General features: G+C 41.2%; 1 protein-coding gene across 3 annotated transcripts in view; it reads right to left on the minus strand.

Annotated features, from left to right (window-relative positions):
• ADGRF2 (adhesion G protein-coupled receptor F2) overlaps positions 1-12913 on the minus strand; it is a 36431-nt gene that overhangs the window by 3553 nt on the left and 19965 nt on the right. For 2 of the 3 annotated variants that reach the window (XM_043449455.1, XM_043449456.1), the window contains 3 exons: positions 7094-7135; positions 5335-5394; positions 1035-1116 (listed from right to left, as the gene is read on the minus strand). In XM_043449455.1, the coding sequence (XP_043305390.1) occupies positions 1069-1116; positions 5335-5394; positions 7094-7135 (150 nt within the window). In that variant the 3' untranslated portion in view covers positions 1035-1068. The remainder of the gene's footprint in view (positions 1-1034; positions 1117-5334; positions 5395-7093; positions 7136-12913) is intronic. The other variant, XM_043449454.1, reaches the window with a different exon arrangement.

Consider the following 12913-nt stretch of genomic DNA (forward strand, 5'->3'; position numbering starts at 1 on the left):
GAATCCAGGAATCAGCTTTGTTCTCTTGCCTGCAAAAGCTGTTACAGAACTTGTCTGTCTCCAAGTTGGACCATGCCCTTTCCTCTTGGGAAAGACCTCTTTTTTGACCAAGGCCCTGGGTTGCTGCAGAAGGTCTCAGCCACACTGGCTACTAGAGCCCTGATGTCCTGGGATCAGGGAGGCAGGCTCTTTCTACATTTCTTTCTTGGGCAATCTACGTGTGTCTGTGTGAGTCTCTGTGTGTGTTGCTGTCTGTGTTTCTTTCTGGATTTCTCTATGTCTCTCTCTGCATTTCTCAGCCTCTCTCTGTACCTCTTTGTCTCAGCGTGAAAGTAGGGGTCCTGCTGTAGATGTCTCCATCTCTCTGCCTGGTCTTCGGTCTCTAGATCTAGAGGGACACGGAGACAGAGGATTGGAAGTCCTGGCTTCATGTCTGTTTGCTCTTCCAGCTCTGAGCTGCCGCCACATGTCACTAAGAATCCCTGTCTGTCTGTATGTCTCCCCTGTGCCTCCCTTGCCTTTGTTTCTGTCTCTGACCCTCCTGCAAATGGAAACTAACTTCTGCATTATCTCCGAGGGCCTCCCACAGACAGTGTGTATCATAATGCCTTGATCTTTTAACACTGGGGAAGAGAGGGTGACAGTAGGAAATGTGGGGATGTTGTTGATATCATGGAGGATGTCCTGGGGATGGGAAATAAAAAGAGGGGGAAAGGGAGCAGCTGGGACCACGGGTCCCTCTGCTCACTCCCCTCTCAGATACTCCTGTTGATTTAGAAGGCACCCCCCGCCCCCCGCCCCAGACAAGCCTGACTGTTTTACAGGGTCAATAACAATTTCAGACATCCAAGAATTAGAAGTGTGAATATATCTCCAACCAGAGCTAGGTGGGAGTAGATTGCCTGAGAAGAATCATTTCAATCAAGAAAACATCATTTCTGATTAGAATGAATCAAATTGAGATTTTTTTTTTTTTTTTCAAGAAATGTCACATACAGGCCATGTATATGGGGTCCCCTTTGCTGGGTACTCACCTCACCTCCCAAGTTAGGAGTATAGCCTGGCTTACTAGCTTGGCCCTTTGGTGGGGTGACGAGAGAAATCAGAAGAAACATTCTGAGGAAGACACAGGATAGTGGACTTGTCACCAGCAGTCTTTTCAATTATTCAGTCATTAATATGATCACAGTTATTCAAAGCACATGGAGAATTATTTCATTAAGCCCAGTATTGTGCTTACTAAAACATGTCAGACAAACACAAACCCTGGATGCTATCACTTATATGTGGAATCTAAAAAAAATAAAACAAACCAGTGAACAGAAAAAGAAGCCGACTCACAGATATAGAGAACAAACTATTAGTTACCAGTGGGGAGAGGGGTAGACTAGGAGTAGAGGATTAAGAGGTACAAACTACTATGCATAAAATAAATAAGCTGCAAAGATATACCGTACAGCATGGGATATAGAGCCAATATTTGGTAATCACTTTAAATGGAGTATAATCTATAAAAACATTAAATCACTATGCTATACACCTGAAACTAACATGATATTGTAAATCAATTCCATCTCAATTTTTTAAAAAAGCACATGTAGAATTGTGACCTACAGCAGTTTATTTCTTGCCTTCACCTCCTCCCTGTCCTTTTTTATTTTAGAACCATTGACAACATGCGAATAGGCTGGTGTGAGAGACTCTCCTCCTCCCTGGCTTGGATCCTTCTCCTGAAGCCTCTAGTTTGAGACAGAGGTGGGGAGAAGGCAGTTGACTGGCGTGGAGAGAGTGAAACAGGAAAGTGACCCCTAGTCTTCAAACGACTCCACTTCTTCAATTAACTTTTATTGGAATATAGTTGCTTGGCAATATTTTATTAGTTTCTACTGTACAGGACAGCGAATCTGCACAGATACAAATATCCCCTCTTTTCTTTATTTCCTTCCCATTTCGGTCACCACAGAACACTGAATAGAGAGTCCCCTGAGCTATATACCTAGAGGCTGTCAAACAGAGTGAAGTAAGTCAGAAAGAGAAAAACACATGTCAGTATTAACACATATATGTGGAATCTAAAAAATGGTATAGATGATCTTATTTTCAAACAGCTCCTTCTCAGCTACTGAAATTCTCAACAGTATCATCAACTCCTTGTGCTAAATTATCCTTGTGCTTCAGATACATGTTGTGGATTGGAAATATCATCTTGTTGGTGGAATTATCACCATGTGAACATGGCACCCCACTCCAGTACTCTTGCCTGGAAAATCCCATGGATGGAGGAGCCTGGTAGGCTGCAGTCCATGGGGTCGCCAAGAGTCGGACATGATTGAGCAACTTCACTTTCACTTTTCACTTTCATGCATTGGAGAAGGAAATGGCAACCCACTCCAGTGTTCTTGCCTGGAGAATCCCAGGGATGGGGTCTCACAGAGTCGGACACGACTAAAGTGACTTAGCAGCAGCAGCAGAACATAGATTAATTCATCACATAGGATATAAAATGAACACAAACAAGTATGTTTATTATTTTAGTTTAGGGGAGCTGGGACTGCAGGTAGCCCAAGGAGAAACACTTAAATCTGGACTGTAGGATATGGTGACCTAGAAGTCAGAGACCTACAGATAGGAGAGGAGGAGACAGGTAATAGCCTACTTCCTCTGATTAGGGCTAAAATACCAACTTACAAAGGCTACAGCTGGTGGCAGAGTGAAGGAAGGACATAAAAAGGTAAAAACAAATTTGCCTAGGACCCAAAAAAGTGATTCTCTTTTTTTCACACTTATTTTTCTTTTATTTAGCTGTGCCAGGTCTTAGATACGGCATGTGGGATCTAGTTCCCTAACCAGGGATCAAACACAGGCCGCCTTCATTGGGGGAATGTGGAGTCTTAGCCACTGACCCACCAGGGAAGTCCAACAGACCAGTGATTCTTAACATTAACAGTACATTAGAATCCCTGGGGAGCTTAAAAAGTATAATAATAAATCGGCTCTACTCTGACTTTCTAGTTTAATTTCTTGAGTGAAACCTGGACAGTGGTATCATTTACAAGCTCTCTAGGTGTTTATGAGGTGCAGCCAGCCTAGAAAACCACTGATTCGGACAATCAACAAGCTAATAATGAAATTCTGGGTATTATCCTGACTTATCTAGCATATAAAGACACAAAGAGAAGGATGGGGGGAAATCATTTTCTATACCACCACCAAACAGCAGAGCTTCCCTGTGGTAGCTGAATGGATAAATACCAGACACATGTAAAGGAGTGAAACTAGGCTGAAAGAGATTGGAAGAGTCAGACCCCTCTCCTGAGAGCATCCTGGCTGACCCAGGGAAGAGGTGGGAATACATCAGATAGGGTAGCTGGAGGCAAACATTTACATTCTGAGATACTTCAGGAAGGCTTAGATGAATGAGTCTCAACCCTGACTACGCTAGAACCACCTAGAGAGCCTAAGCATCTCCCCAAACCCAAGTCACAGTGCAGACCAACGCAATTAAAACATCGGGGGACGGCAGGGGTGGAGCAACATTTTTTTGCAAGCTTCCCAGTTGCTTCTGATATCCAGCCAACATTGAGAATCACTGCTTTAGATAATCATTAGTGTTTCCTCTCAGTAAAAGTTGGCTTTTCTTTTTTACAGCTGGAAAGCATGTAAAGGTATCAGCCATCTCCCAGGTACGCAGACCAAGGACTGGGAAGGAGACCAAAGCTTCGGTAACAGTAAGGCGAAAAGGTATTTGCAACAACATGAATGGACCTGGAGATTAGCATACTACATGAAGTAAGTTAGGCAGAGAAAGACAAATATCATATGATATCACTTATATGCAGAATCTTTTAAAAAATGATACAAATGAACATATTTACAAAACAGAAACAGACTCCCAGACATAGAACACAAACTATGGTTACCACAGGGGAAAGGTGGGAGGGAGGGATAAATTAGAAGCTTGAAATTGACAGATACACACTGCTATATTTAAAATAGATAACCCACAAGGACATACTATATAGCACAGGGAACTCTGCTCAATAGTCTGTAAGAACCTAAATGGGAAAACAATTTGAAAAAAGAATAGATACATCTGTATTGATAACTACCTTTGCTGTCCACCTGAAATGAACACAAAATTGCTAATCAGCTATGTTGTTGTTTCATCTCTAAGTCATGTCTGACTCTTTTTGGGACCCCACGGGCCTTAGCCCACAGGCTCCTCTGTCCACGGGATTTCTCTAAGGCAAGAACACTGGAAAGGATTGCCACGCCCTCCTCCAGGGGATCTTCCTGACCCAGGGATCAAACCTACCTTTTCTGCTTGGCATGCAGATTCTTTACCACTGAGCCACCTGGGAAGCCTACTCCAATATAAAATTTTAAAATGTTTTTAAAAAGTAAGACAAAAGTATAGGAAAATAAAGAGGAAAGGAGGGGAAGAGAAGATGAAAGCTAAAGAAATCAAAGGACAGGAACCAGAAAGGCAAGGAATGTAGGGAGGGGGCAGTGCTGTTACTCAGGGCCACTGACCCAGTCCCCCTTCATGCAGAACTCCTGCAAGGTTAATCCACACAGAACCACAGGGATTCCTTCAGATGCCGGCATGGGAAACCCTAGATCACCTCTCCTCTTATTGCTGGGCTTGTTCTCCAGGTCAACCCTGAATCTGTTTTGTTGCCATTTAAAGTTTTTCCAGTTTTTCCCTCACTCAGAACAGCTGAAGGGTCACACCTTTGCATAACGATACATGGTTTCGAACTTTATAGGAACTTAAGATAAATGGTAGGGTTTGTACACTATGCAATGACCGAACCATCTCTACGATATCCTGACCAGGTCCCTCACCTTCTACAACTTCAGTAACCATGGAAACAAGCCCTCTTGAACATCAAGCTATTGATATTAGGGAAATCTTTGTGTAGGGTTAGAATTCGTTCCCCTGGAATTGTCACACCTTGAATATGGGTCAACTGATCAGAGTCACAATGAACGAGTGAGCTGTCATGGGGACCCAAGACTTTCCATCTGCTCTCGTTTCTGTTTCATCACCTGCTCTCCTGCTCCATAGTTTGAGGGTCACCCCCTCCAGGCCCTGCTGCCTTGTCACTCTCCTCTAAATGCATTTAAGTCTACTTTCTGTCTATGGATGTGGTCCCAGCGCTCCACCTAGATTCTGAACAGCTCAAAGAGGCACTCACAAAGCTCTTCTGAAAAATCCATACCGCGAAAGTGTTAGGTGATGGTTTGAGCAACACTCCAGGTGCCAGAAACTCCAATGTGGCTGTTACCTCGTCAGACTTTTAAATGCAAAAATGAACGTGAAGGCTTTACCTCTGAGATCCTGGAGATCCATTTTGCAGAGTTTACTCGATCCTTTAAGGCATCTCTTATCTGGGGCGTTAACAAAAGGAATTAAGGAAAAAAAAAAAAAAAGGAATTAAGGATTATAAGATTATGACGAACTAACGCATATGCTTGAGATAGGCAAACACTATGGTGAGAGTGTGTCTCCAGCAAGTATTGTTGGCGGGATCAACAGTAATATGCTGTTGTTGATACTTTGACTACAAATACTAGTTGTGGTATTCGATTCATTTAAAAAGTAATCATATGGTCTATAACTACAGAAAACCTTAAATGCTTTTTATGCAGTTTCACTTGCAAAATTGCATTTGTTCTTTATCCTAGTCTAGCAGAGAAGGCAGGGCATCCCAGGTGGCTCAGTAGGTAAAGAATGCCCCTGCAGTGCAATTGCAGTGAGAAGATGTGGGTTCAATCCCTGGGTCAGGAAGAGCCCCTGGAGGAGGGCACAGCAACTCACTCCAGTATTCTTGCCTGGATAATTCCAAGGACAGAGGAGTCTGGTGGGCTACAGTCCGTAAGATCACAGAGTCAGACACGGCTGAAGTGACTGAGGAGCACGGAAGGCAGGGAAAGCATTATTATGTCTGTGTCCCATTGAAGAATCTAAGGCTCATGAGTTAAGGACTGTCTATTAGCACACAGCTATTCCACAGAAATACCAGGATGAAAGGGCTAATTTCTTAACCCTTACCTCTTTTACTTTTAGGTTGATATTGTACCCTCATGGGAAAACAAAAGAACCTCTGTGAAATATGTCTTTTACAAACCTTGCATATTAACTTTGTAGTAAAACAGCATTGATAGTACAACAAACAGATACATAAAATTCAAAAAATAAAAAATAAGCCCTGCAGTGTGAGTGTTTGCATCTACGATTTAGGAGGTTTGCTTTTCTCAATCCAAGAGGCAATGTAATAAAATAGAATGAGGGTGATCTTAAAAGCCTGAATAAACATCTGACGTTTTGTTCCCTTTTTTCACCTATTTTCATCACACCACCTACACACACCCATCTGTATTTGGAGAATTTCCTTCCTTAAGTCCACTGCTCTTTAAGGTAGAAGCCAGCAACTCACTTTCTCAGCCTCTCTTGCAGCTAAGATGTAGCCACGTGACCTGGGCTCAGCCACTCAGACATGATAATGCAAGAAGCAGGTATCAGTGGTCCTCCCCAGGCAGTGTGGAGGGGCTGCAGTAGCAGGAACTCTAGCTTAGCACACACCGTCTGATGTTGCCCCGCTGAGCTATGCTCTCTGTGCCCAGAAAAGTAGGAAGGGGCAGGGGAGCCTCATGTGGAGTCGTCTGTGCTATGAATCAGGAACTACTCTTTATGCATAGCCTCCATGCCTCCCAGCCACAGAGAGACCTTCCCAAAGATGTTATTGTGAGATGTAATAACTTTTTCTGCTTCAGCTAGCTAGAGTGGGTTTCAGAGAAATTGTGAGCAAGCTACTTCATCACTCTGAGTTTCAATTTCCTCATCTGTAGAACTAAAAATAAGAATAACCAGGATTGCTTTCAGGGTGAGAGCTAATGAATATAAGAGCTTAGCCCCATAAGAGTTTGAAAACTGGTAGTATTACTTGCATCATTGAGACCTCGATGTCCTGCTCAAGTGTCTGCACAAATGATTGAGGTGAGAGACTCCCAATAAGTGGTCTTTACAAGTGAGCATTTCAGGGCCAAATATTGATAATGCAGAAAACAGCAGAAGAACTTATTGTACCTTTGGATCCAGGATTGTTCCAAACACCAGGATGAAGAAGCCCTGAGAAAGATAGAAGAGGGAGGAAGAGCCATTAAACAAAATAAAATGATGATAATAAATACCAGTACTTATTATCAGTTCCTATTCTGGTAGAAGGTAAAAATAATTTTACTAAATCCTTAAATAGAAAAACAAAGACCATTTTATTAAATCTTTGACTCTCATTTTAAAGTCGCAACACCTAGATTGATCCATTCAACAAATATGGATATAGAATTTTTCATGCACCAGCCACTGCTCTCGACACTTAGAATACTACAGTAAACTAAGCAGATTGAGGTCCCTGATGCATGCAAGAATACTATAGGAAGTTTTTATTTGGGCAAAATAAAGTGTTTTGTGTTTATCAGGAGTTGTGCATCTCATCAGAGTATAATGGCCCAAGAAAGTCCGAGGAGACAGGCTATGCACAGCCACCTCAGAGTTCTTGAACAATCAGTAATGAAAGAAACTTCCACAGAAAATAATAAAAGCAGCTGTGTTCAGCTTTTATTGAACACCCCCAACCACCTTCCCCCATCCACAACTAAAAACTGTTATAAAACGTGAAGAAAAATTAAGTCCAGAGATACCCATAAAAATTCTAGAGTTTCTAAGTAGACTAACAGGTGCTCAGAAATGGGTGCTCCAGATATTGTACTATAGAGAAAATTTATTAGTTCTCATCTCTCTTATCTCATACCAATACTTTGGCCATCTGATGTGAAGAACCAATTCATTGGAAAAGACTCTGAGGCTTGGAAAGATTGAGGGTAGGAGGAGATGGGAGTGACAGAGGATGAGATGGTTGGATGGCATCACCAACTCAATGAATATGAGTTTGAGAAAACTCCGGGAGATAGTGGAGGACAGGGAGGCCTGTCATGCTGCAGTCCAAGGGGTTGCAAAGAGTCAGACACTGAACAACGACAACATCTCTTATGATTCATACAAAGATAGACCCCATTAAAGTCACACAGTGGCTGTTCTCCTATCATTATAGTCCATTTGAGTTTTCAACTTTTTTTTTCATGGAATTGGCACAAAAGCACCCTGGGAGAAGGAAGGAAATGTATTTGTCCCATTTTTCACCTAAGGAAGCTCAGAGATTTCACTTTCAGACTGTGAAAGGCAACAACAAAATACATTAGACAAAATTCCTCTTGGAGATGAGGTTACTCAGGTCTTGACTCACCAGACAAGAGATGTAAGATAATGACCTTTGATTTAGGCATCCTTGTTAAGCTGCTTCTATTTCATAATCAAATGTGAGCCTTACCCAGGCTGAGGCCTGCTAACGTACCTAGTTTAAGACAAACGGCACCATAAAGATGTTACAACCAGGTGACCATCAGCAGAAACAATATAAAACCGCCTGCAATCATGATCTGTAAAAACCCGGCTGAAGGGTGGAGGACTTCACAGACCAGTACGTGGTTATACAACTCAGCTATTCCTCCAAACACACTAAAATATGCCTCCCTGTTCACCCAGTCCGTCGAGCGCTCCCAAGCATGGAATGATTCTATCACATTACTGTTTTTAGTGTTTCTCTTAGCCTACAGGAAAACCATTGAAATCTATCATTGTGTCTACTAAGAAAATGTCATTGATTTCGTGAACCATTCAGTTATAAAGTATCACTTGTATAAAGATGCTTGGGCCAAATACATCCCAGTCTGGTTTTGGTACTAGGAATATATTTTTAAACCAAAATCTTCACGAATTTTACGCAGGAATTAAAGTTTAAAAGATCTAGGAACTACAATTCTAGCCTGTTTCCTGAAGGCTAAAGGACTAAGCTCTCTCTTTGAAAGATCTTTAATTTCTTGAGTTTGGATTAATTATATTCATATCTGAACATTTACCATAATGCTCAGCACAAAAGAAATAATAAATGTTGTGTCTCTGTGTATTTCTGTATGTACATGTGTGCATTTAATTGCTTTATTATACAACCTGCATCTATAGCAATAAATACGTAACAGGAAAACATTCCACAAGGATCACTTTTCATTGGTCCATGCCACCTTGGGAAAAGTTACAAAAAATATCCTTCAAAAAATTTAGATAAGATTTTAGTCACAGTTTTATATCTGAATAAGAAGAATTCACTGGTAGCAGCTTCTTTGAATTTCTTTTAGTAGATAGAGCACAATTCGAGCAGGTAAATCTCACGATGTTCTCCCAGGTTTTGAAATATGTGCTTTAACTGCTGTAGACTGAATATTTGTGTCCTCCAAAAATTCATATGTTAAATCCTAGTGCTGAATGTGGAGATATTTGGAGGTGGGGCCTTTGAGAGGATTAGTCATGAGGACAGAATCTCATGAAAGGGATTTAGGGTCCAGATAAAACAGGCCCCAGGGAGCTCCTGGCCCCTTTCACCAGGCAGGGTTATGGCAAGAACAAAACTGTCCATCTGTAAACCAGGAAGTGAGCTCTCACCAGATACTCAATCTATCTGTGTGTGCCTCAATCTTGGACTTTCCAGCCTCTAGAACTATAAGAAATAAATATCTGTTGTTTATAAGCCACCCAGTCTACGGTACTTTTTGTCATAGCAGTCCAAATGGACGGAAACATTTACTTTTCTCCCACCAAAACAGCTAAAGGGAGTCCTCAAACCTCACCCAGCCAGTTATTCTCAGGAAATATGAGGGAAGACACGGGTCAGAAGTTATGGATTGACAAATGAACAGTCAAGGTAGCTCTTGACTACATAATAACACTTCCCTACCTAAAGGGTGGGGCTTCCCCAGTGGCTCAGAGGTAAAAAATTCGCTTGCAATGCAGGAGCCACAAGAGCTGCGGGCTCAATCCCTGGGTTGGGAAGATCCGCTGAGGGAGGAAATGGCAACCCACTCCAGTATTCTTGCCTCAAGAATCCCACAGACAGAGGAGCCTGGTGGGCCACAGCGAGTGGGGTCACTGAGAGTTGGACTTAGCACACACGCAACTTGAGCTTTAAAACCCGTGGTGATGCTCCCACAGAGACAGAACCATGAAATCTTTAAGAAGGTCTTTCTGCTACATCCTGTTGACCTCCTGTATGTTTAGGAGTCTCTCTTCTCCGTCTGCCCCGTCAGCCTCAGCTGCCCCACATCTCGGTTCATCCTTAGTCCCCACATGTCCTACTTCTTCTTGCTCAATTGATTCCGTCTCCTCCATCAGTGAGGGTTAATGACTGTCCTTTCTCTCCTCTGGCACTGGGCATCCTCAGGATACTCTGATCCACAGACTTGCTGGTAAACAGCGATAACCAACTCGCCTACTTTGTAGCACTTGCCATTCTCCATGGTTAAATACTTCCACCATGGCTGATTTAAATCTAGCAACACTACCATGTGTAAAATAGATAGCTGGTGCAATAGATAGCTGCTGGATCAGCTCAGCTCAGTGCTCTGTGATGATGGGTGGGGGGTGACGAGGGAAGGTGGGAGGCAGGCCCAAGAGGGAGGGGATATATTATACATACAGCTGATTCACTTCCTTGTACAGCAGAAACTAACACAATATTGTAAAAAAATTATACTTCAATTAAAAAAAGATAAAAAATGAAAATAATATCAATCAATCAATCCAGCAACATGGCATCAATGAACATGGAGTCAGGAAGAGATGGACACATCATATACAGTGTTCCCACCACCCAGATATAACGGTTGCCAATAACCTCAAAAGCACAGTGAAATGTAGATGCAATTACAAAGTGATGCATTTTGAGGATGTATGACCTTTGTTTTCAATCTAACTTATTTAATTTGTAGGGATGTCTATGTTTACAATCAGCTCCCAAAATTCCTGAAAGGTAGCAGTCAGCTCTCTTGAGCCAGTACAAGCCAGTTCCAGCCCAGCACTGCCTCATGCCTGCCCCAGTGTCTGACCTTCACCCAGACTCTGCTCTCAGCTCCTCACTGTCCCAAGGGTCCTGGCGTTTAGATGGATGGCCCCACCCTCCTCCTTGTCAGGAGTCAAGGCAGAAACAGCTGAAATTACAGGTTGACCCTGTAATAATAGGTAAAGGAGTTCATGGTATCAAAATAAATGCTCACAGCCTGGTTTAAAACAAAAATCACAGTAAAACGGCCCCAAGGGAGACAAGGGAAAAAAAGGCTTAAAAGTGAAACATGAATTCATTAAGCGCTCATGATGAATGGCCATGGGGTACCCAGAAGAGAAGCTTTAGGAACATTACATTTTTTAAAATATTTTTTGTTTTGGGGGTCTTGCTGCACAGCATGTGGGATCTTAGTTTCCCAACTCATGCCCCCAGCAGTGGAAGCGTGGAGTCTGAACCACTGGAGTGCCAGGGAAGTCCCTCGGAACACTACATTTTGAACCCAGTTCTACCAGTGACTAGCTGCATAAATGTGGATAAGGCAATTGATAATTACCAAGATAATTGATAATACAAAAAATGTATGGTGCAATTAATATTTTCCATAGAAATGAAAAAACAAATTTGAAAGGTGAAACACCTCTATTTTTGTGTGTGTTTTTAAAACTGAAGGATAGCTACTTTACAGTTTTGTGTTGGTTTCAGGAGTACAACAACGTGAATCAGCCATAAATGTACGTATATCCTGTCCTTCTCAAGTCTCCCTCCCACATCCCCATCTCACCCCTCAAGGCTGTCCCCAAGACATCAAAACACTGGCTGCAGAATGAAATCATGTACACTGAAATTCTGAAAAAGTAAAATGAGAAAACATTTGACTTAAAATTTCTAGTATAAATAAAACATTTATTTGAAAAGAACCTTATTTGAGATAATAAAATAATAAAAATAAGGTTATTTAAATACACAATTAGGAACAAAAAGAATATTTTTATGTTTTATAAATATTTTATAAAATATTTTATAAATAAAATAAAAATATTTTTAAAAAATTTAAAAAACAAAATTTTTATGTTTTAAAGGAAGCCTTTAAAACAATAAAAGCTCACTTTTCAATTAGTTACTATACATTTAACATTCAGTAGAAGAAACTATGGTATACTATAACTGAAAAAATGAAAAAAACATTTCAGTCAGGCAGGGAATTATTAAAGATACATACATAGTCACCTGGTAAAATGCTCGGATGTATTTTTAAGTGAAAACATACATTGTTTTTTAACCCCTATGCTATGTGAAAGCATATTTGTATGTAAGCATAGAAAACTTAGCAAAGATACATATAAAACTGAATATCACTTAATTCACAGAGGTGAAAGATGAGAAGAGAGATTGTCTTTAATATCACTCTGGATGGCTTGCCTCATTAAAATAACATGGTTTCCAAAGGCCTGTAAAAATTCTAAATGGTGATGGGGTGGGAGGGAGGTTTAAGAGGGAAGGGACATATATGTACTCATGGCTAATTCACATTGTTGCACAGCAGAAATCAACACAACAGTGTAAAGTAATTATCCTCCAAGAAAACACTTTTATAAAAAAGTAAAAATAAATCTAAATTTTTTTAAGTTTAAATAGAAAGAAATATAATATATGGGCACATTTTAATACCTCCACTTACATACCTAGATTTTGGGGGAAGTAGTTTTATTTAGTTTCTAAACAGCAACAGCTCAGCTTTTAATATTTTATTTATCTATCTCGCTGTTACAAGTCTTAGTTGCAGTATGCAGGATCTTTCAGTTGGGACTTGAGGAATCTCAGGTTACAGCAAGTGGGATCTAGCTCCCTGACCAGAGAACAAACCTGGCCCTCTGCACTGGGAGTGCAGAGTCTTAGCCACTGGACCACCAGGGAAGTCCCCCATTCACTGTTTTCTTTCCTTTTTAAACAGTCCT

This window comes from Cervus canadensis, chromosome 28 (genome assembly GCF_019320065.1).
Source record: "Cervus canadensis isolate Bull #8, Minnesota chromosome 28, ASM1932006v1, whole genome shotgun sequence".
NCBI lineage: Eukaryota > Metazoa > Chordata > Mammalia > Artiodactyla > Cervidae > Cervus > Cervus canadensis.